The 23746-nt window shown below is 40.9% G+C and overlaps 3 protein-coding genes across 3 annotated transcripts; 1 reads left to right on the forward strand and 2 right to left on the reverse strand.

Moving 5' to 3' along the window:
* Positions 1–445: 445 nt before the first annotated feature.
* dcun1d1 (DCN1, defective in cullin neddylation 1, domain containing 1) lies at positions 446–6985 on the reverse strand. The gene is made up of 7 exons (XM_083681545.1): positions 6943–6985; positions 5752–5965; positions 2455–2623; positions 2143–2273; positions 1963–2045; positions 1737–1833; positions 446–1095 (listed from the first exon to the last, which is right to left on the reverse strand). Exons 1-7 carry the CDS (start codon positions 6943–6945, stop codon positions 1019–1021), a joined length of 774 nt encoding a protein of 257 aa, XP_083537671.1. The 5' UTR covers positions 6946–6985; the 3' UTR covers positions 446–1018.
* A 1139-nt stretch (positions 6986–8124) lies between these two features.
* On the forward strand, positions 8125–13229 carry eif4a2 (eukaryotic translation initiation factor 4A2). The gene is made up of 11 exons (XM_083666499.1): positions 8125–8172; positions 9128–9185; positions 9287–9419; positions 9624–9763; positions 10180–10348; positions 10493–10602; positions 11001–11144; positions 11525–11662; positions 12011–12100; positions 12421–12500; positions 12580–13229. The coding sequence occupies exons 1-11, from the start codon at positions 8144–8146 to the stop codon at positions 12722–12724; spliced, it is 1236 nt and encodes a 411-aa protein (XP_083522625.1). The 5' UTR covers positions 8125–8143; the 3' UTR covers positions 12725–13229.
* Positions 13230–18323: 5094 nt separating this feature from the next.
* b3gnt5b (UDP-GlcNAc:betaGal beta-1,3-N-acetylglucosaminyltransferase 5b) lies at positions 18324–23746 on the reverse strand. Its single transcript, XM_083684598.1, has 2 exons — positions 23462–23746; positions 18324–20677 (listed from the first exon to the last, which is right to left on the reverse strand). The coding sequence occupies exon 2, from the start codon at positions 20327–20329 to the stop codon at positions 19166–19168; it is 1164 nt and encodes a 387-aa protein (XP_083540724.1). The 5' UTR covers positions 20330–20677; positions 23462–23746; the 3' UTR covers positions 18324–19165.

Raw genomic sequence — 23746 nt, forward strand, 5'->3', positions numbered from 1 at the left:
ATACAAGTTGCCCGCGCCACAAGAGGGCAGCTGAGCAAGGCTGTTATGAAGACGTCAAAACACTCGTGTCGTGCAGGGACAGTAAATACGTCAAAACACGCGAAATATAAGTCATTCTGTTTCACCTATCATTCCACCTCCTAAGTCTTTACATTTGACTCATACATCTCGAAGAATACAGTGGCATCAACAGTGGGAAGTATGGTGTATAAATTGGGCTATCATCTTAATCATTTGTCGGTTACCCTGTGCAATGTTAACAGCCATAAGAGACAACAATTACATCAATAGTTAAATGTACAGACATAAAATAATACAATCCTTTGAATATACAAGATTACAAACTGATACCACTGATGATACCTGCCACTGGTACAGTACATTCTGGCTTTGACAGAAGAGCTCTAACCCATATTTAACACATAATGAGCCTTTGACACATTAAAGAGATACCAAATTGAAACATTTATTATCTTATACATTTGTGTGTATGGAATAGCATTATGCTTAAAACAAAAACAAATATTACAATCAATGTTGTGTACTGGTCTGTCACACAAATGCTTCATAAAACAAAAATCATAGCAGGAATGCACACAAAGTATTAAAATTCAATTTAATATTTAAAGAATGACATTCCCTCACGGACCCTCGTGTTTAGATTAAAGATACAACTGTATTTGTCTTTCTGGGTTATCAGTTGCTTCAAGTGAACCTCAACCACATCAACTAAACACTGGGACAGGAACTGTAAGGTCCAGGATGGCGACTCCTCTCCAGTTGGCTAGAGTCGACACAAAAAAAGCCCCATACTAAAGATAAAAGCCCAAACCACCACAAGACGACCGACGAGGAGATATGCCTTTATATAGTCTTTTGTTGTGTAAAACATCTCAGTCCTGAGGGTTGGAAAGGCAACATAGATCTCAGCTCAGTGCAGTCCCCTGTGCTCTGTTCACCACCTTGGTTGTGTGTTTCTGTATAAACAACAAATGGACGTTCCTCAGCTTGGGCAGTCCTAGACAGCTGTGCTTTTGGTCCCGATATGTGGCCGAGCAAACTCCACAAAATCGTCAATGAGGACCGGCCACGCTCCTTGGAAAGAGGAAAAAAGCAAAAGAACAGCATCTGTTAGTTACATGAAGCATAACTTCATCCCCAGGGTATTGTGCACAGCACATATGAGCCTGGAGTAACGCTGACTCAAACCTGGCCTTAGTGGGAGTTAATTTACTGAGTAAAGTATTTGTCATTATTTGATTTCAGCGAATCACACGACTGCAAGACGTGGCTCAAAATCTGAAACTTGTGCTGCGCACGCACTGGGGCGAAGTGTTGTGTGAGATGATTGTGGGAGATGAAGGTAAAGCCAATGGCTATGCGACCGGCAGTTTCTCGCAGTCTTTCTGTTGGGTAAACCATGGCCTAGTTTGACACGTTGGTCTACCAGACCTTCTGAGCATTTGGGTGGAAGTCTCTGGGAATGAGATTACATGAAGCAAGACATGGATGGAGTACATTATCTTTATTGTGTTTCTTACAATTGAAACAAGCTTTTTCCAAAAGCACTACAGATGCATGTTTTAGCTGAGTGAAAACATTTCAATTCTGGTGGTTGTTAGGAAGGGGGAAGGTGACAGTTGAAATAGTCAAAGGGATTAATTCAGGGCTGACTCTTGCCGCGCACCTGCTGAAACAATGGATCTATGTTAAGCCAAAGTAAACAAAGTACAAACCTTCCTCGTCGTAATTGGACATGTCATCAGTTATCATTGTGCTGAAGTCTAACAAGAGGTTCCAGGTGTCCTTAGGGATTGATCGTTTATGGTGCTCCTGTGGTGAAAAAAGTGCGGAAAAAATCAAGATGAGCACCTAGAGGATCTTAAACATTCAGTTGTATGTTTGTAATAGCCTATAACCCAAGTAAAACCAGCATTGAAGGGGAAAAGGTGACTAACTTACCACTAAAAATGTGTTCCACAGGTCCAGGAATTTGAATCTTCCAGCCAGTACTAAATTCCAATACGCAATTGCCATTTCTAAATCTAGAAGATGTACAACAATGAGGATGAGTCTGATATCATTCCAAGTCCAATGAGCAGACTATGAAAAATAGATCAGGAAAGTCAAAATATTGCTTACCCAAACCTTTCTGGCCAGGATTCTTTGCAAAGTTAAATGTAAACTGGTAAAAGTCCTTAAATTTCCCTTGGTCCTTTAACTCTTGCTCCATTTTTGGTAGTTGGGCTTTTAGTTTGTCTATACTGTCACACCTGAAGAAAGCAGAAGAAGCTTTAGCACCATGTCCTCTGACGTGACTAAGAGGGGATGGCAATCATTTCACATAATCACAACATGTAAAGAATGACGATACACATAAAGGTCATCACTCAAAAATGGGAACAATTTAGTTGGAAATGCATCAAAAGCCATCTCTTGGAGAAGGACCCTCACCCTTGTTCTGCCATCCCATCCATGAACTCCTGTTTGGAGAACTCGCACTGTGTTGCAGCCCGGAACTTCCAGGCGATGAGGAGCACACTGATACTGGCCGGGTCCAGTCCCAGATCGTCACAGAACTGCTGGATCCCATCTATACCAATTTTGTTGTCATCTTGAGGATCTAAATTAAGAATAAAGAATAATAATTACTGTTTGACATTGTGGGCAATACACAACATTGTATTTGTAACTCTACTTTCCAGGGAGTACATTCTCTGTAAAGTTCCATGATGTACAGTGCCCAGTGTAAGTAATGGGGCAGTTAAGCATTTTTTCTTCTTTTGGCTCTACACGTTTGGAACAATTACTATGAGGTTAAAGTAGAGATTCTTAGCTTTTATTTTATGGATTTATGGTTTCACCATTCAGAAATTACAACACTTTTTATGCATAGTCCCCTTATTTTAGGGTACCCAAAAGTAATGAAACAATTGGCTTGATTAGTATTTCTGGTAAGTCAGGAGTGTTCCGTCACATCATTTTGAAGGCATAAGAGAGCTGTCAATGTGTAGTATTGATTCTAGGCTTTGGATTTGCCCTTTGAGTTTGCCATTGATGTCTGTCAATACAATGACCAAAGAGGTGTCAATGAAAGTCAAGACTGAAAAATTATTAGGCTGAAAAATCAGGAAAAAACTAAAAGGTCATCAGCCAAACTACAGACACTTCACTGTAAGGTGTAAACTACTAGTTATCCTCAAAAAGGATGGTCAGGTTACAGTTTGCTAAAAAGTACCTAAAAAGCCTGCAGAAGTCTGCATAAGATGTATATTATTACGGATCAGAGTGATTGCAAGAGGAAAGTTTGGAGAAAATAGGATCTGCCCAAGATTTACAGCATACCACCTCATCTGTGAAACATGGTGGAGGGGGTGTTAGGTTTGGCCATGTATAGCTGCCACTAGAACTTGCTAACTTGTCTTAATTGATGATTGTAACTGCTGACGGCAGCATCAGAATGTATTCTGAAGTTTACATAAACATCTTGTCTGCTTGAGTATTGCCTCCAAATGCATATTTGCAAGCATGTGACATGTATCAGTCAATGGTAGTATATAGCCTGTACAGGTCACACATTATTATTATGGGGGAGAGGGAGCCCCTTCAGAGAAGGCCTAACTACAGGTTAAGTAAGTAAGTTTCCCAATTAACATGAAGGGTATGTCTGGTCAGTTGTATGCATGATGTTTTCATGATGTTTTTGTATTTGATATAATATATGGTGATATGGTGGTATGTGACTTTAAATGTCGAACTGATGGGTAAACATAAAGTCATCAAAAGAGGGTTTGCCTAGAGGAGAGGAGACAATAGGATTTCCGTTCCTCGGGAGTCAAAGGTTTGAGTGACCTATGTCTGCGAAGACGATTTAATCTAAAAACCGACTAAATGAAATATAACGTGTTGCGGAGAACCGGTGGAAAGAGCTCCGCGGTGAAACGTTGTCCTTGTATATACGAACATTGGCTAGGAATATAGAAGCGGAGATATTGGAGTTACGACGGCAGAGATCGGGTGAGATCCCTTCAGTTTTTTGTATTTTCTTTTGCACTGCCAGTGTGTTTTTGCCAAACCGCTATTTGTTTTTGTTTTTTAAGGCTGGTGAAGGTTCCTTTTTGTTTGGATTATAAATTCGCGGTTGCGTCACGGACGGATCCGTTTTCTATTGGGACTGAGTTGATTAAAAAGCCAGTGAATGGTTGGACGTTTAGGGTGGGGCTTTGTGATTGTATATGGACTCTGTTGTGTTTGTTTCTGAAATACATATTATTTACTGCACTTCTCTATGTCTATTAGTTTTCTCTTGATCACCATTCTATTGCTGATATACACTCACTGAGCACTTTATTAGGAACACTATACTAATACTGGGTATGGCCTCCCTTTGCTCTCAAAACAGCCTCAATTCTTTGTGGCACTGATTCCACAAGATGTTGGAAACATTCCTTTGAGATTCTGGTCCATGATGACATCACACAATTCCTGCAGATTTTTTAGGTGCACTTTCAAACTGTGAATCTCCCGTTCTACCACATCCCAAAGGTGTTCTTCAGATCCGGTGACTGGGAAGGCCACTGAAGAACACTGAAAATCATTGTCATGTTCATGAAACCAGTTTGAGACTACTTTTGCTATGTGACATGGTGCATTATGGTGTCATGGTGCGACTGGAAGTCGCCATTAGAATATGGGTAAATTGTGGCCATGAAGGGATGCACATGGTCAGCAACAATACTCAAATAGGCTGTGGCATGATTGATTGATTGGTATTAAGGGGCCCAAAGTGTGCCAAGAAAACATTCCCCACACCATTACACCACCTCCACCATGAGAAGGTGTACAGGTGTTCCTAATAAAGTATAATGTAAATGCTATACAAGGAACAGGGTAATAACAGTAGATCCTAATTCTGTGACACAATCTTGATAATATTCATTATTGACCATTAAAAGCAAATGCCTCCAAATTCATTGGACGGCACTACATCATACAGTAAAACAATGACCCAAAACATACTGCCATAGCTTTCTACAGAGTTTTTCAGGGTGGAAAGTTCTTGACTGGCCAAGTCAATCTTCAGATTAAAATCCAATTGAACATGCATTTCATTTCCTGATGATAACATTTTAGGCAAAAAGACCTCAAAACAAACAACACCTGAAGATGGCTGCAGTACAGGCCTGGCAGAGCATCACCAGAGAAGATACACAGCGTCTGGTGGGGTCAATGGGTCGCAGACTTCAGGCAGTTATTGCATGCAAAGGATTATCCACCAAATACTAAACATGAGTGCTTAATGTGGACATTTAAATCTGTCCCATTACATTTGGGTACCCTGAAATGTGCATAAAAAGTGGTTTAATTTCTGAATGGGGAACCCAATATGTGCACAAATACCATAAACAATTATTATTATTTATTTATTTATTTTAAAAGCTGAGAATCTCTACTTTAACCTCATAGTAAATGTTTGATTTCAAATCCAAACTTTTGGAGTTTAGAGTTGAAAGAAGAAAAAATGCTTCATTGTCCCATTACTACACTGTATCTTTCCATGTAATTTTTATGAGAATTTAGTATTTAGTATTTTCATTTTGGCATAATGCATAACCTACTAGAGGTTTATAGATGTTTTACTTTCAGCACCATAGTAGTCTTTTTGTGTTATTCAGTCATATGTGCGATGTAGACAACAAGCCTGCTGCAGCCAGCATTGACTAGTAAGAGATGAGGAAATATTATCCTTGCCTCTGTATCTGTTGTAGAGCTGTTCAAGCCTCTTCTTGTCTAAGGCTCCCTTTAAACTTGAAAGGTAGAGCTCTGGATTTTGGAAAAAGTTGTCTGTGGCGACATCTAGTTTCCAGTCATTCTGTGACAGACAGGTCAATGCAGTCTTCTCATTGGATTGTGTGAAGATCATGAACTGACGAACTTTATCCTTCTGTGAGGACTTCAGCTTGTTCTAGGGAAAAACAAACATTGTTCAGAGTACACACAACAAATAGTGATAGCAGATATGTAACATGCAAACTTATGTCAGATATTCAAGTGCAGTGCAGATGCGTAGACTGACAACATTTTCTTAGCCTCAGGTAGGAATACCATCACAGGCAGACTTGACAATATGAGCAAACTGCTTCTGATGGTATCTTGCCAGAGGTTAGCCTATCTACTAAGCATGAGTATAGGCTACAGTAAAGGGACATTTTTGTTGATTCATGGTAGCCTGGCCAATTCATAATGTATGACAAGCTTAATATAAAGGGTCACTAGATGGATCACTTGGTAAAGTGTATGAGCTGTCACAGTTGCCTCTGACTGTCCACATACAGTCATCTCAGTTAAAACGACTATGCTTGACAGTCACATCTCATAAGGATTTAGGGTCAGAACCGTATTAGCATTATGCGGGGCATAACAATTAAGTTATTGCATTCACACATCCTAGAGACACTATTTTATGGCATAAATGGACATAACAAACAGGGCCCGTCAAATCCATGATCTCCAGTCCAGATCCGCGACAGCGTTTACAACAACCTACCACAGCACCAATACTTAAGACCACTACACTGGAAGCTTCTCGCTTCTGTGACCAGCCACTATAGCTTGCTTTTCTGGTTTAACTAAGCTGACTTGTCTATTAAGTGCTGCCTACATAAGCTATCATACCAAGTTGTGTTGCAGCAGTGCTGACAAGGTAGGTGGCTAGGTTGTTCAATGACAATGAACTGAAATCCAGTCGATTTGCTAAAGCTAGCTAAATAGCTAGCGTTAGCTAACGTTACCTTTGTTTTTATCCTCAAACAATGCTAACAAATAACAATTTGCGCAGGTTTATGATTCAGATCAGTGTACAATAGAGTTATGTTCATTGCATATGACAGTGATAATAACGTACAGGCACAGATAAAACGAAATAAGCAGAGAATTCCATACCATGTTTGTAATTGCCCGACTCCCTTTTTCCCATCCAGCTACCTCGCTCTCTTCCACCTTATTCCGCTCATGCGCAATTGGAGACAACAGATGGCTGTCATTTGGCCGTACATGTTGGCCACTTTCCTTCTATCAGTGATGGCCAGCCAGCATGTGTATTGATGACAGATTTAATGAATTGTATTTGATTATTTGAACTGACTGGTGCATGCTACATAAGGGTTACATGTAAAGACTCCCCTTCTGCTTGCTTATGTATAGGCCTTTTGTGGAAATAGTACCAGATACACCCTCAAAATACCAGTGTGTACCGAAAATTAATACCTCCTGCAAATCAGCTGAATAGCACCACATTTTTCCTGGATACCAGATTATTTGGTTTAAAACCACGTAAAGCCCAATCCCTCTAATAACATACTGTAATACTACCCAACGTAAATCAAGTAAGTCAATACTACCCAATACATCTACCATGTCTGATAATATGCTACCAAGATAAACGATTGTGGGATATTGTCAACAATAAGGCTCCATTATATTCTTCTTCTTCTTCTTATTATTATTATTATTATTATTATTATTATTATTAGTGTAATTAATAAAGCTGAACAATATTGGAATTGTCAATCTACTCATTGCCCCCACAATGGTACAAATACCAACAAAAGGACATCTACAAACAGGCAGTCACATTTCTCAAGGATATCAGTGGGTGGATCTACATGCATAGATGGCCCATTGGCTCATTCAACCTGGTTCTAATCAACTGCCTATCAATACCTTGATTGTTTGAATTAGATGTGTTACTGTTGCTGGGCTGGAGTAAAAGTCTGCACACCCAGTGGTTCGACAGGATCAGAGGTGGCCCTCAGGCCCTGCATACTGTTTCAGTACATCAACTTTGACTTCTTAGTCTCTCCGTAGAAACCCAAACACATGCCAAATATACTGCAATATCCTTCCGCTAGACAATATAGTTGAGATGTTATTTGCCTGATCAAAGATTGCGATTACATTTTACAGTTTAAACACATTCATACTTTACATTTAATATATAAGGAATAGCATGCTGTCATGTTGAGAATATACTGCTGAATAGATCGAGTTGTTACTTATCACTGAAAATAGTCCGGCAGTATAAAGGCACTTGTCTTCGTCATCAACGATCTTTCCAGCCGCATGCAGAAGTTGTGAACGGACCATGTCTAGCGATTCTGCTGATTACAACAGGTACAATTGTGTTGCATGTAACGTGCAAATGTTGAATTTTGTCATATGGTTTTAAGTATTCATTTACACATTAGATCTGCCGTAAATCTTAAAATTGTGCATGGCGTTGCATCAGATCTAATCATGCCTCGAGTCCTAGCTTTGTACTACTAGCTGTATAGCTTCTCATCGGTGCCTAGCAAGATGGTACGCAAACTTGTAGCTGTTATCTATAATATCCGACTGTTAATCAGTCGGTGTTATGCGCGCTTAGTTTCCTAACTAGCCAGATGAACCCACCATTTTAAACTGAATTGGTTCGTCTGCCTTCGAAAGAATTCAACGATGCTGGTTCACCACCACGCCACGGCCTAGCTGTTACGCAGTTTGTTGCGCACCATTATTTTTGACCCAAGAAGCCAGTATACGCTGGTAGACGGGTAGCTACGACTTTCCTTTTGCAGAATGATTATGCTTAGGAAGAATATCTATCAATATGGCGAACAATAAATTATGTTCAGGCTCATGGGAGGATGTCACCCGAAAGTCAGGTCGCTGATTTGACACGTGCGCACAGAAGCCCAACGTCTGACATTGGCAGCATACTCTGGCGCCTGGGGCGTACCCCAAATATTTGCCACTGAATTTTAAGTGCAATTGGAACAAGTGTGAAATGATGCCATGTCATCTTTCGGGACTGATTTCCCATGTAGACAACCTTTTCTCAATGCTGATCACTCTTGTCCAGTTTTCCACGTGGTTGGAGTGGGGGATTGCCCCATGTTGGCCAATCAACACCTTCCCTTTGGTTTAAAACCTTAAGCATCAGATTATGTAAATCCATAACATGAATTGACTCCTTTGGACAAATGTCTTTCAGTATTTGTAACTGATTTGTTTTTTTCATGGTTATCCTCACTGAATTACTTTATAAATTGTTTGTATATCTGCCTGACACTGGTTTTAATTTCTGTAGCTCAAGACATCGAGACCATGGGGGGCCAGAGGGGATGGAGCCTGATGGTGTCATTGAGGTAAGATGCCATCTCAAATCAACCCCTAAACCTATTGGTTGATCCAGACTCTGTAATGCCTGCTGTTGTGCTGTGATCTAAACTGACCTAATTCTTTTCAGAGCAACTGGAATGAGATAACAGATAACTTTGATGACATGGCCCTGAAGGAGACTCTCCTTAGGGGTATATATGCATATGGTTTTGAGAAACCATCTGCCATTCAACAGAGGGCAATCATTCCTTGCATCAAAGGTATAGAAATCAGTGATTTGTCATTAATGGTTGATTCTTACATGTGTTTGGAGTGAAATGATGGCATACCATCTTTCGGGACTGACCTGATAATGGAGATAACTTTTTGTATATTACTGATCACTTGAGGCAAAATCACTCAAATCAATTGCCTTAACTGAGTGAGCATTCTGATTCTATAACCTTTTTTTTGTTTTTTCTCAGGCTATGATGTCATTGCCCAAGCCCAGTCGGGTACTGGGAAGACTGCCACATTTGCCATCTCCATCCTGCAGCAGCTTGACATGGAGCAGAAGGAGACTCAGGCTCTGGTGCTGGCCCCCACCAGAGAGCTGGCTCAGCAGGTATGCTGTACCTGAGGTCATGATAAACTTAATTGTCTCAGACCAGGGTGGCATATTGGGACAGTCTCATATTAAAGGTACTATTTTCATTACTTCATTCTCATGCAAAAAATCAATTCAGCTAAGGAAGTGGGGTATCCTCTTAGGATTGGTGTAGTCTCTGTCCATGACTGCATTGGTCTGAAAGTTGTCCTGGCTTTTCTGTACGCATGTGTCTTTGTCTGAACCTACTTCTGAGTGACATGATGGCATACCATCTTTCGGGACTGACCTGATAATGGAGATAACTTTTTGTATATTACTGATCACTCTGAAGCAGTATAGTCCAGTATAACAAAGCATCAATGCCAATGGTGAGTCACCATGGACCCTTTGTATATGTTTAACCCCCCCCCCCCCCCCCCCCCCCCCCCCAGATCCAAAAAGTGATTCTGGCTCTGGGAGATTACATGGGGGCGGCCTGCCACGCCTGCATCGGGGGCACCAATGTCCGCAGCGAGATGCAGAAGCTGCAGGCTGAGGCACCGCACATTGTGGTTGGTACTCCAGGCCGGGTGTTTGACATGCTTAACAGGAGATACCTGTGTAAGTACTCATCAGTGTAAGTATCCATCATTCACTGACCCATAATAATTTATTGTCTTGTCCATTAGTGTTTGATGCCTCTTTGATTTTAATTTCATTTTTTTCAAAGACTTGTTTTTTTAAACGTCTTGGTGTACTTCACAGCCCCTAAATGGATCAAAATGTTTGTCCTGGATGAGGCCGATGAGATGCTGAGTCGAGGGTTCAAGGATCAGATCTATGAAATCTTCCAGAAGTTGAGCACGAACATTCAAGTAAGTAGTGTAGAATAAGTGCATAACATTAGATTCATACCTGTACACTTTTCTAGATTGTTACTTATTTTTTTTCCTCTTACCAAGTGGAAAGTTAGCTATAACTTCCTGAACTTAAGTATTTTCTTATGTCAGTGCACTGCCACAAAAGAACTGTGCTAAAATTGCATAATCTGGGTTATCTTGGTTTATTCAGTAATGTTAGAGTATTGTGTGGAAGGAGAGTGCTCTGTGCTGCAAATAAGATGTAATTGAACCTCTTTCTTAATGTGCATTGGCCTGTCTTGAGGCCCAGTGCAACACTTGTCTATCCAGACTTATTTTGATTCCTCTAGTTCAGGGGTGATGAGTGCATTTCTCATTCACCAGAGGCTAATGAGTATCTTGTTTCTTCTCAGGTGGTCCTTCTGTCTGCCACCATGCCTGCAGATGTGCTGGAGGTGACCAAGAAGTTCATGCGGGACCCCATCCGCATCCTTGTGAAGAAGGAAGAGCTTACCCTGGAGGGTATCAAGCAGTTCTACATCAATGTGGAGCGAGAGGTGGGTGTGATGCATGGCTCGATCATTAGCTAGATCCTCATTGTATAGTATTTCCCTTCTTTTAAAGCACCCTGCTGAAATTGTAGGAGCAAAGCCTCATGGCTTGGCTCTTGCGGCCATGTAAGCATGGGTACACCAAGGAAGGAGAGGAAAGGCACAGTGTTGGAAATGAGGCTAGGACGGACCTCTTTCTTAATGTCCAGTGTCCTTTGTCTCAAGATTCTGTGCTACAGTATTTCTCTGACATGCCAAAGAATGTAGGTTGACCTTGTTAGATTTTCTAACCGTGACCAGAATTTGCTGTGCAATGCATCCTGCAGGGTTGTGTTTTTTTTTGGTAGGACTTTGTCAATGATGTTGACAATGGTGTCTTTTTCCAGGAGTGGAAGTTGGACACGCTGTGTGACCTTTATGAGACTCTAACCATCACCCAGGCTGTCATCTTCCTGAATACTAGACGAAAAGTAGACTGGCTGACCGAAAAGATGCACACTAGGGACTTCACAGTCTCTGCCCTGGTAAGACCAGAACATATTGCTCAGAATTCTACTTGAATAGATCAAATGTTACAATCCAGTTCCCTGTTGGAGATTACTTGGCAGGGTTGCATCTTATTGTATGTTCAGAAATGCAACCCAAAATGGTTCATCCCTGTGACAGTCGTCAATGACTTAGCAGTTCAACCTTTTGGGAGATGAATGTCTAAGCTCCACAATGGGTTTCTCTATCTAGGAATCTGTTACTTATTCTCAGACTACATTAACAAACCAGTATGCATGTGATGGCTTTTCAACACACCTGAAGTATAAATTGACCGTGGTGTTCTGTAGTCTGACCTGCGCAGCTTTAACTTGGTGTTATTCTAGCATGGTGACATGGATCAAAAGGAAAGAGATGTGATCATGAGGGAGTTCAGATCTGGCTCCAGCAGAGTACTCATCACTACTGACCTACTGGTGAGTGTTGGACTCAACTCCTTATGTCTTGATAATCAAAATGTTAGCCATTATACATTATGGAAGTTCTAGCACCTTTCTGGGTCTGTGATAATTATGGCTTAACAGGATTGCATGTGTATTCAGGAGTCAAACCTAAAATGTTTTCTCTGACAGCCCTCAGTGACTTAGTAGACCATTTGGGAGAAGTGTCTGTGATCCCTAATGGGTTTCTCTATCTAGAAATCTGTTGCTTAAGTCCCAAACTATTTACTATCCAAAGAGCATGTGATGGCTCTTCAACACAACTTGAATATGACTTGAACATATTTTGATTTCAGGCTCGAGGAATCGATGTGCAGCAGGTCTCCCTGGTCATAAACTATGACCTTCCTACAAATCGGGAGAACTATATTCACAGGTCAGTGTAATCTGAGATTGGGGGGGGGGGGGGGGGCACAAATTGAATTGGTTTGACTAATGCTTCCATTCCTCTACAGAATTGGTCGCGGTGGGCGTTTTGGTAGAAAAGGAGTTGCTATAAACTTTGTCACTGAAGAGGACAAGCGGATTCTTCGAGACATAGAGACGTTTTACAATACGACTGTTGAAGAGATGCCTATGAATGTGGCAGATCTGATTTGAACAGTAATGCAGTGAAGATAGTGATCAACACTTGCATTGTGCTTATTTTATTCAAGGAAAACCTCTTAAATGCTAAACCTTGCCTCAGAATTCTGATATTTGTCTCTTGAACAATAGATTCTAACCTTGATTGTTTCACTGGTTGGCGCTACAGAGCTGTGGTCTGTAAACATTATGGTCTTTATCAGGTATTTCTTTCAGTGTTCAATTAAGATGTGTGTAGTAGATGTTCTTCATCATTTAGTTATTTACTTGTGGACTAAACGGTTTAAGTGCTGCATCAAGTCGGCAAGTTTTGTTATGCTAATGTGTTCAATGTATCATGAGTCTGGTATAGAGGACCTTTCATATTAGATTAACTTCTGTTCTGTAGAATGTGTTAATTCTGCAAATTGGAAATAGTTTTGTGCTTTACCCTTTTCAGTGTTATTTGACTGAACATATTGTCTGTATGCTATGCTTATCCCCAGAATTGTATGAATGTCTTAATAAAACCAATTGCTGTACTAGGTATCAGTCATTTTTATTTGAATGGTACACTTCCCACATTGACATGCCACGACTTCGTCTGCCAAACAAATTGTTTGTTTTCCCATCTGTCTAGACTGCTTTTGAGTGATCCTGTAAATTGATGCCACAGGAGCACCCAAAGAGTAGCCTTCAAATCAGAACCCCAATAGGCATTCACATTATTAGTCTAGCAAGAAATAAGCATTGTGTGAACCTGTGCAGTTATTGGTGGTTGCATTTCTTGAGTAAATCAAAGCTGCCTCGTTTGGGTATACATTTTCAGAGGCCAATTAAACGTGTCATGTTGAGTTGGTAAGTAACTGGAAATTAGTTTATCCAATAAGAATATCTGTTTGAAGTGTTCCTGTTTGGTGCATATAACCTGATAACTACAGGGGAAGCTGCACTGCATGTTACTTTACATGATTTGTTGCCCAATATCACCACCTAGTGGTACACACTCACCCGTCTCATCTTTGCACTTATGGTGTTCAACCTTGGGTGCTCGCCATTATTCAGAAAATGTATAGATCACAAAATTGTATGAATGCCAATAAGTATTCACTGTCACGCTTGTCGCAGAACACAGCTAATGTAGTCTCATGCTTACTTGATTGTCAGAGTTGTCGTTCATGGCTTGTGTTTCTAGTTAATGGTTTAGAGCAGTTTGCAAACCCTGCTCAAGGAGAGAGTGCCTTTGGATAATTGTTAATAATTGATAAGTATTCAGACCCCTTCACTTTTTCCACATTTTGTTGTGTTATAGATGCAACTTAAAATAGACTAAATTTAAAAGAATTTGCCTTCAATCCACCCCAGAATGACAAAGCAAAAACAGCTTCTTTGAAATTTCAGTAAATGTATGAAAATTGAAATACAGAAATACTTCATGTACATAAGTATTCAGACCCTTTGCTATGACACTCTTCAAATTAGCTAAAAGGCAAAAATGTCATCAACAAATCACTCTAAGTTGAATTGAGTCCATCTTAATGCAAGGATAATAGTTCATGTAATTTTGGAATTAATATCCTTGTTTTTATAGGGTCTCTGATTTGCATAGGAATCAATTACACACTGTGTTGACTGGTGAAAGGATGATGGCTAGTTAGTTGAAAGGTTAGATAGATATAAGGTTGGAAAGATAGAATGTTAGATCGATAGTATGTTAGAAGGTGAAAGATAGATAGATAGATAGATAGGATGAGCCAGGGGTAGTTCAGTGGAGTGGGTAGAGAGTGGGTTGGTTAACTAGATGAGAGTTTTTGGAGTTACAAAAAATGTTTTAAAAGTTGAATGGGTTGAATGGAATCAGAAAGTTTTATCAGGGTTGATGATGATTATAGAAGATCAAAACAAGACGTTAATCAGTATGGGTTATACTGAGTGAAGCAGTAGTGACTGGTGAAAGCAAGAAAGGATGATGCTACACAGTTGAAAGGTTAGATAGATATAAGGTTGGAAAGATAGAAGGTTAGACAGATAGTATGTTAGAAGGTCATAGATAGACAGATAGATAGATAGATAGATAGATAGGATATGCCTGGAGTAGTTCAGTGGAGTGGGTAGAGGGTTGGTTGGTTGGGTGGTTGAGAGTGGTAGAGTTTGTTGATTAAGTGGTTGAGAGTGGTTTTAGTGGGGTAGAACTGGAAGCCAGGAGAGTGCATTGCTGTGTAATCATTCGAAGAACGTTTTGAAGTTTGATTGGTGTGAATAGCTTGAAAGATGTAGAAGGAGTAGCAGAATTGGAATAATAAGAATAAGTATGAGCAATAACAATAGCAATAGTTGGACTTGCTGAAGCAAGCCCACTAATTACTAAGTAAATTCTTGGTAATGCAGTATTATAGTATAATATAGTATTATAGTATATAGTATAATAAAGTGCAACCAAAAAATATGAATACAAGCATATATTATAATTATAACCTTTGTTCAACTTTGTAACCCTGCAAATAAAATTAATATATATTGTAATAGAAATAGGTGTCTCCTATCCAGCACTAAGAGACTATAGCAACTGTGTCTTTTGCTTTATTTGAAGAATTAGCAACAAGGCTGTGTGTGTGTGGGGGGGGGGGTAAGGCAGGTTAGTTATAATTATAGTCTACCTCAGGGGCACTGGGCTCAGTGAATGCCTAATTGGCTATGATATGGTATGTGCATTTATATTTAGCACATCAACTTTGTTCTTTGACTCCCACATTCGCAGAAGTCAATGCAATTATTCTGGGAGGCCGCTCTGGGAGGCAGGAGAGAGAAGAAAAATCTATTAACTCATTGGACAGTTTGATGACTTTGGAGAGTGTGTGGTTTGTCTTGGCCCCGTTCTTCCACACCGCTAAAGAAAAGTCAGATTGAGAAACCAATCTCCATCCCACAGACAGGAGAGATCTGGTTGATTTTTTGTGAAAGAACAATTATACCTTCTCCTGTATGAATAAACCAACAAACCCAACACCATGGTACATCTTAGTGTAGTTACAGTGTGTCACTGAATGCAATGTTACAATGTCAAACTAAGGGCAAAATTAAATGAGTGTACAGTATAGTGGCTACAGTAGATGGAGGAAGTTGGCCCCTCTTCTGGCCCCCTCTTAAATCATTTGTTTGAATAATTCTCTTTGTGGGGTTGCCTTGGAAACAGACCAGCTGTTTGGAGAACAGCTAATCCTAATGCTAGTGCTCCTGTCTCTCCTTGTGCTCCTGTCTCAGTTTGAAGTGTGCCTCCATTATACATATAGGCCATTACATACATAGGCCAAAACAGGTATACTAGAGGAAAGACATGCAAATAACTACTAGTCTTCAGCTATATTGTACATTTAAACACCAAAATGATGTAAAAGAACAAAGGAGTAAAATGGTATTTTAGGATTTAGGATTTTCATTTACAGAACATTATGTATATTTCAATTAAAAGCTTGCTCTTATGCATTTTTGTGTAGTGGCAAATATTGTCTCCTATTGTTCTATTGTATTCAAATATCAGAAATGCTCTCACCACCTGTGTTGGTTCAACATGTCCCTCTGAGCAGGGCTGGCCCGAAGCATAGGCAAAGTAGGTGATAGCCTAGGGCCCCACAATTGTCTAAGGGCCCCCAAATTAAATAATCAATCATTCTGGACGCTTCAGCCTGCATGAGTGGAGGTTGACAGCTGACTAGCAGCATAGCAGCAGAAAGTAGACAGAGAGAGGAATTAGGAATCTCAGAGGGTAGTACAGGAATGAGTTTGAAAGGAGGCAGTAACGTGCAGCAGTGAGCTACACTTTCAGGAAGTGTTCTATTGCACTCTTTACTACATGTGAAAGTTGGAAACCCTGATATTATTAGTGTTCTATATATCTAAAGAAACAAACCCAAAACCAGAAACTGATTTCCATTGTGTTATCGCAGGCAACAAAGTTGTTTTCCATTGTATAGAAGGCAACCTGCTTTTCAAAAATAAGTACTACAGATTTAAATAGGGCATGAGCAAGACAGTAAAGGATTGAGAATCTACCCTTGTCGCTCCCTTGACAAGCATATGATGAGACATGAGCAGGAACTGGGAGCATGGGGGTTGGGGGGCCCCAAGTTAACATTTTGCCTAGGCTAGGGCCACCAAGATGACTGGACCAGGCCTGCCTCTGCATTAGGATTCCTGTTACTAGAGATATTATAATACAGAGGCTCCTTTATGGCCGGTGCTATTAAAACGTTACCATTGTTGTTACAGTGGGACAGAGAACTGTTCAGCCTCAAGTCATGACTATTCAACAAAGCAACAAGTCCATGAATAATTTTCAAGTTTCTTTCCAGCGAATTTCTTAGTTACATGGTTGTAACTTGGTTTTGAAGTTGAGGCTGCGGTATTTATTCAGTCTGGTAATGAGGACGAAAACTAGGATAGTTCAGCTAGCCAGCTAGTTTACCTTACTGCGCATGTGTGGTGTGCAAACCTCCTAAAAAAAGGTAACAATTGGTCAGATAATAATTTTCGTGGATGTATATTCTCGAGAAGTTCGACTTGTAAAATAGGCAAATAGGTTTGGAACTCAGATTTTATTTAAAAATTTAAATAATAAAAAAATAAAATAATCTACGAACCATATTGCATACTATTTAGTGCCTACTGTTTAGTAAAATGTATTCAGTAAGCGACACATTTCAACATACTACACTTTATTCATACTGAGAAATCGTCATCTGTAGCTCAACCATGTTGTTCGCGGTAATTGGTTACATTTCGCTACATGCCCGCCTCTACTTGCGCTACGTGAATTGTCGGATTAAAATCGGAAAGGACTTCTTGAATACTGTGCAGTGATTTCATACTACATGGAAATGGAAATCTGGCATGCCAACCTGGAATTTTGAGTATATTCAATTTTCGTAAATTTTGCATAATGCAAAACATTCTAATCTTGTATGAAAACGCCTGCTAAATAGTTCGCAGTATGAACTTTTCGACATGGACCTATATGTTCTATATTACTATTGTCTCAGACATTTAGTAACAGCCTATCTGAGTAGTGAATGACGTCATGCTATAGCATGACATGTGTCACATGACTTTCCAAATAATAGATACTGGTGACTTTTTTATAATATCAATCACCATACAGAATGTTCTGCCATTCACTACCTCTAGCCTGTATTTCAGACTAATCTGTTTTGATATTTTAATAAACCATTGTTTGTTTTAGATTTAGATTGTATCTTTAATTAACATAAGTCATAGTTCATTTATAAGCCCTGTATCTAGAGTGAAGTCAGGAACATAACCAACAACATGCGGCTTGTGTGTCACTCTCACCCACTCTCGGTGCTCAACATGCTGTTGCCATAGAGAAAAGTGGAAGAAAGGGTTGGAGCTGCAATGTGGTACGGCCCCTCCATCTTAGATGAATCTAGTTTAGTGCATTTCCCCATTTTCATTTTGACCCAGTGTTTGTAACCTTATTGCTTGCAGTAGATAGACATGGTTTGTTTTGGTTTCAAAGAAATTGCTTTACAACTGCTGCATGTATGTTTTAGATGACTCACTCTTTAATGTACTTGACAATTTAATTGAGTTCACATTACATCACACACATAATATGCATGTATTCTGAAACGGTGTGTGGTTATGCACCTCATAATATTTTTACATTCCTAAGATTCACATTCCTCTAATGATTCACATTCCTCTAATAATTCCCACATACGCTACACATAAATGTACTGCTACTCCTGAAACAATATTCTAACACTGCATGGTTTGTAAGAATTTATTAACCTATTATTCCCCTTTGAAGTACTTGCTGTCTAGCCATGTTATGGTCTTGCCCTATGGACTATATTAGGTTAACATTATAAAGCTTGTAGAGATGGTTCCTCCCAGAGAGCTAACCTTACAGTCAGACAATAATGTCCTCTGTGTAACCGTAATAGCGGAATAGAACACAAGGCAAGGGAAACATTCTCTCAATCAACATTGTCTTTAATTGAAGGAGATGGGGAATAAGAAAGGAAATTATATAAATTATAATCCCATTTGTCAACATTACGTCTGGACAACATCTCCTTGGGAAGCGTCTGTTGTTCATCACATTCAGTATCAGCCTCCCTTGGGGGAAGCGGTGGGGGGATGGGAGGGGGTAATCTTCAATACATCATAAAGCTATCAAAACCTGGACCACTGTTGTCTGTAAACCACCACTGTAATCTTAGATTTACAGTAATAGATATGACTCATATATCTCTGCCTTCCTCCTTTCAACAACACAGAACACAGACCTCCTCACAGTCTCTTTCACATGATGGGAGACCGATCTAAACCAATGAGTTATAGAAATGATCCCTCATTCCATTTTGGACCACACATACACATACATACACACACACACACACACACACACACACACACACACAAACACACACACACATACACATAAGTAAGTCAGTACTACAAAAAGGCTGCTTTGCAGGGGTAGGTGTTGAAGTAGTACGGTTTACAGAGGAGAGTCAGTTTCACCGCAGCACAGTACAGCCTTCCCATGATTCCCGAGGTCAGCTTCTTGACCTTGGGGTGCGTGGCTGCCTTCCAGAGGTCGTATATGTCCTCCACATGTCCGTGTGAGGTCATCATTTTGTCGTAGATGCACAGGTGGTAGGGTGTCTTGCCCTCCCCTGAGAAGTAGACGTGCTCCTGGGGCGAGACGCCCATAGCGTTGGCACAGATGCCCATGAATACATCATCTATGTAAATGGTGGCATTGAGGGTCAGCAAGGCCTGGTAGATTTTGTCCGCTACGTCCCTCGAGACTACATACCCTGCCCCTGCGGTGTAGTCTGGGTAAGACGACCACTGGTACATTTCAAAGGGGACGTAGTACTTGCTCTCCTTGCTACGGATTGGTGGGGCCCCTCTGTGTACGCGGCCAATCCAGAAGTCTGTCACTCCCTTCCTGTCCATGTCCTGCAGGTAGTGCACCAGGTTGGGCATGTGAACAAAGATGTCATCGTCTGCCGTCATGAGGAAGCGGGAGTGGGCGCAGTGGGCATGTGCCCAGCGGAACTGCTGGATGAGCTTGAGTGTGAGGTTGTGGAATGTGTCCACAAAGTCCTGCTGAATGAGGTCACCATGTTTGCGGTCCTCACGGATGAGCTCCTCCTGGAGGCCCGCCCCACTCATCCTCCTCCATGTCTGGGTCTGCTGCTGAGACTGAGGGGCCCCAAGGGCGAACAGCACCCTCACCGTCACCCCAAGAGCCTGGCGGATGTAGGTCTCGTTACCCCATGTAGACCGGATGGCCCCCCGCCTCTCTGTGTTCTCTGGGGAGGTTTTGATAAAGAGCAGGAGAAGGACGTCTTTCCCAGAGCACTTGTCTGGGTGGTTGATCAGGTAGCGGTGGTTGCTGAAGCTGTGGGCCTCCTTGCGTGGTATGGTGAAGCTCTTGTTGATGAAGGTGTAGCGGTTGACTAGGTAGCGGTAGGAGTAGGACTTGACATGGCCCACCACGTTGCTGTCCATCTGCTCCCAGCACACCATCACCACCGACAGCACCAGGCACGTGGTCATCAGCTGCACACATTGGCACTTACGGATCCGCCTGAAATTCACAAACATCCTGGAATCTTTACGGACTTCTCCAGCCTTCTCTGTCAGGTCCGAGGGGTGGTGGTGGTGGTGGTGGTGGTGGTGGTGGTGTGTGTGTGTGTGTCAGCGCGGGTGAAGAGGGGGTGGAGGCTGTGGTGGTTGCAGTGACTCTGTGCAGGGCCGTGTTTGTGGTCCATCCTAGGTTTCCTACATGCAGCAGAAGGCATGGGAGTGTGTTGGTGAGATTTACAGGGGCTACCCGGAAACCATCTCCTCTGTCACTCACCACTCACATTTCTGCTATAACTCACACACAGCCATCCTCATAGTATCATAGGACTCATCTCATCCAGCTCCCACTGAGTTCTGATCATAGCACTGAAATGAAGAGAGAGAGAGGACACAATTCACTGTAATGATGTCATGTGATGAGAGGTGATGTGCAATAAAACACTCCTTACTGTAGATACAAGCAGACAAACAGAAGATTAAGGAATCTGAAAATGACACTGTCTAAAGTTTGTGTAAAGATAAGGTTGTGTAAAGGTTGTGTTGGCTTGATAGTAGATTTGGATCCCATTTAGTGGTGCTTTTCTGTTTTTGTAGATTATCAGGGTAATTGAATGTCATAATGATAAATGGCGTTGCCACACAGACATGTTTCATGATAAGCTGGCCAATGTCCAGGGCACTGTGTATGTTAAGGTAATAAATATCAAGCTGCGGCTAATCACCTAGTGTGTAATGGTCATAGATGGATGGTCTGCTCGGCTTTCAAGAAAGATAACAATGGTTATTCATCCCAGGGGGAGGTTATGTACTAAGTGATATCATTAACAAAAATCAATATCACCATTAACTCAATCAGAAAATCCTGCCTCAATAAAACGGATGATAAAACAAACAAAAAAAAATATATATATATTTACAACGTGTAATGTAAATATATATAGGTACTAGGTTTAAGCTCAGATGTTTTGAATCAGTTACAAAAAAGAAAAACATAAAAACAAGTGCTTCTGCTTTGTGTATCTACTCAGATTTAGCCTACTTGTAGTTGTGTGCAACAGTAGCCTAGTATGCTAAAGTGGCAACATTAGCTGAGAAGTCAAAAGTTGGTGTGGCTGAATGCAAAAGCCAGCACAGCAAATGTGTGGCAGTGGATGTTGTCCATAATGGAGGGGTTTAAGGTGCAGACCCATTGAAATCGCTGAGAGCCGTGGAAAAGCATTTGTACACAATGGAGGGCATCAGAATAGCTGGGGAGCACAATGCAGGATGAGAATAGCCTGCTTCCGCCCGGCCCTGGGTAAAAACCAAGCAGGATCATGGGCCTGGGACTCCCATCGCACCCCAAGAGCTTTTGAAACATCATTACTCTGCCTGTGCCTAATGGGGTCACTCATTCAGAATGTCTCTCTCTCTCTCTCTCTCTCTCTTTCTCTCTCTCTCTACTCTCTAATTGAAAGTAGCAGTGCTATCTAACCTCTGTTTTACATTTTAACCCAACAAAGCTTTTAGGGCCTTCATGTACAGTATGTCAGTATAAAGAGTTCCTTTCTTTCCATTTCTACCTTAGAGCTGATTCATCATATCAAAGTTCACTAAGTCAGGTGACAAAAGTCAGCAATATTGCAAGTTTAAGTGCATCTGGAAGGGGCACACTTTCTGGCAAAAGTGACGAATGGAATAGAAGCATACAGCGTTTTTTCACTATTCATCTGTAAAATAGCATTCTAGCACACTAAAATAGTCATTATTAATGATATGTACAGTGCTCAATCGGACACTGTATAGAGATGAGGGAAGGTGAATACTTAAAGGTGAATATTTAAAACATGATGTACCGATGTATGTATACCATAGGCTGTAATCTACATTCTGGGTAATTTGTCTTGGTTTAGGCAAAATACTGTTTACTGCCCGGAATTTAGGCACTCCTTTACAATACCTTTGTTTATTGTCTGTCACTCAGAATCAGTTACCATTGTCATAGTGACCATGTCAGTTGAACTGTCATTGCTATGGTATCCAAATAACAAGGACAAATGTGTCTCAGAAAGTCTCTCCATTGGAGTATTCCAATGAAACATACTTATTAACTGCCCAAAAAGTTCCTCAATAAACTCTGATTTGGAACCATGCATTGTGATGAAAAGCCCTGCTTCAGACCGGTCCAGACATAGCCAGAAATAAGGTCAGATGATAAAAAATATTTTATTCTTTTTAAATAAAATTATTTATGGATAAACAAAATGGAAATACAGAGTAGGGTAATCAATTCAGAAATAATAGTAACCTCCAAAGTGACCCCTTGACCCATTCCACTCTGAGAACACTGTGCTGTTTTCACAGTAAAATACCTCTGCTGAGACACTGACATTTCTAAATAAAATCCCTGTGAGCATAACCTAGGGGAAGAACATTACACTGCTATATGTTCACTGATTCTCCTACTTGGTATTCCCCCATGTTAATCTTTTACATTGAATCAAATTGTGACATGATAAACTAGAACTGTAGCAGTAAATTAATCATCACGAGTTTGCTTCAGTGGTATAAAGTCAAGTGTAGAGTGAATATCAACAAAACAAACTGTCATTTAAGCCATCTAGACATGAGGTCTGAGAGAGATATCACAGATATGCTGTCGAACAGGTACTCTTTATCTGCTGTCAACAATGTGTGAGCTCTAATTTAATATTGTCTTGTTTACACAGGATAAAGAAGACTCATGGCCTGTGCTATATACTTTCCACACATACATAATAGATGGATTTACAGGAGCATTATACAGTTGATCCCATGACAGTACTTATGACATGGTCAATATTCCCCCGCCATCCTGACTGAAAATAACAAATTTGACAGTTTCTCTGAGCTAACAAAACAAGAGGGTGTTGTCAATCCCCGGTCACATCCTAAAAACAGGTTCTGCTGGATTAGCATGCCTTTAAGCTCTCACATTGACATACATCTACAACACTTGAAACTCTTCATGGCAGTGTGAAAAAAAGCTGCTCTGTGAGTCTACTCTCCCAGAGCCGGATCTAAAAGTAGCCTTGTGAAATGAACTGTCCTGCTAGCATAGCTCCAAAGTCACAGGTCGTATAAATAGATTTCAAACTGGAAAGAATCACTCCACTAAGCCACACCACTCACCGGTAAGAGAGAATATCACTGCTGTCTGTGTTTGTATCCAAGTGTCTGGGTGTAGAGACGCAGCGTCAGTACAGCCGCCTCCTGTTGAGCTCCCTCTTCTCTCCTGTACAGATTCTCTCCTTGTATAGAGCTGAAGTTTTCCGTTTACGTTCCCCCTGGTGACTAGAGTAGTCACACTTACCAGAGGCAGCAGCAGCTGCCAGTAAGCCCTGTGTGAGGGCGTGCGTGTGCATGTGAGCGTGTGTGTGTGTGTGTGTGTGTGTAGTGAGCTCCACTCTGTCCTGA

Source organism: Argentina silus (assembly GCF_951799395.1).
Source record: "Argentina silus genome assembly, chromosome: 1".
Classification (NCBI taxonomy): domain Eukaryota; kingdom Metazoa; phylum Chordata; class Actinopteri; order Argentiniformes; family Argentinidae; genus Argentina; species Argentina silus.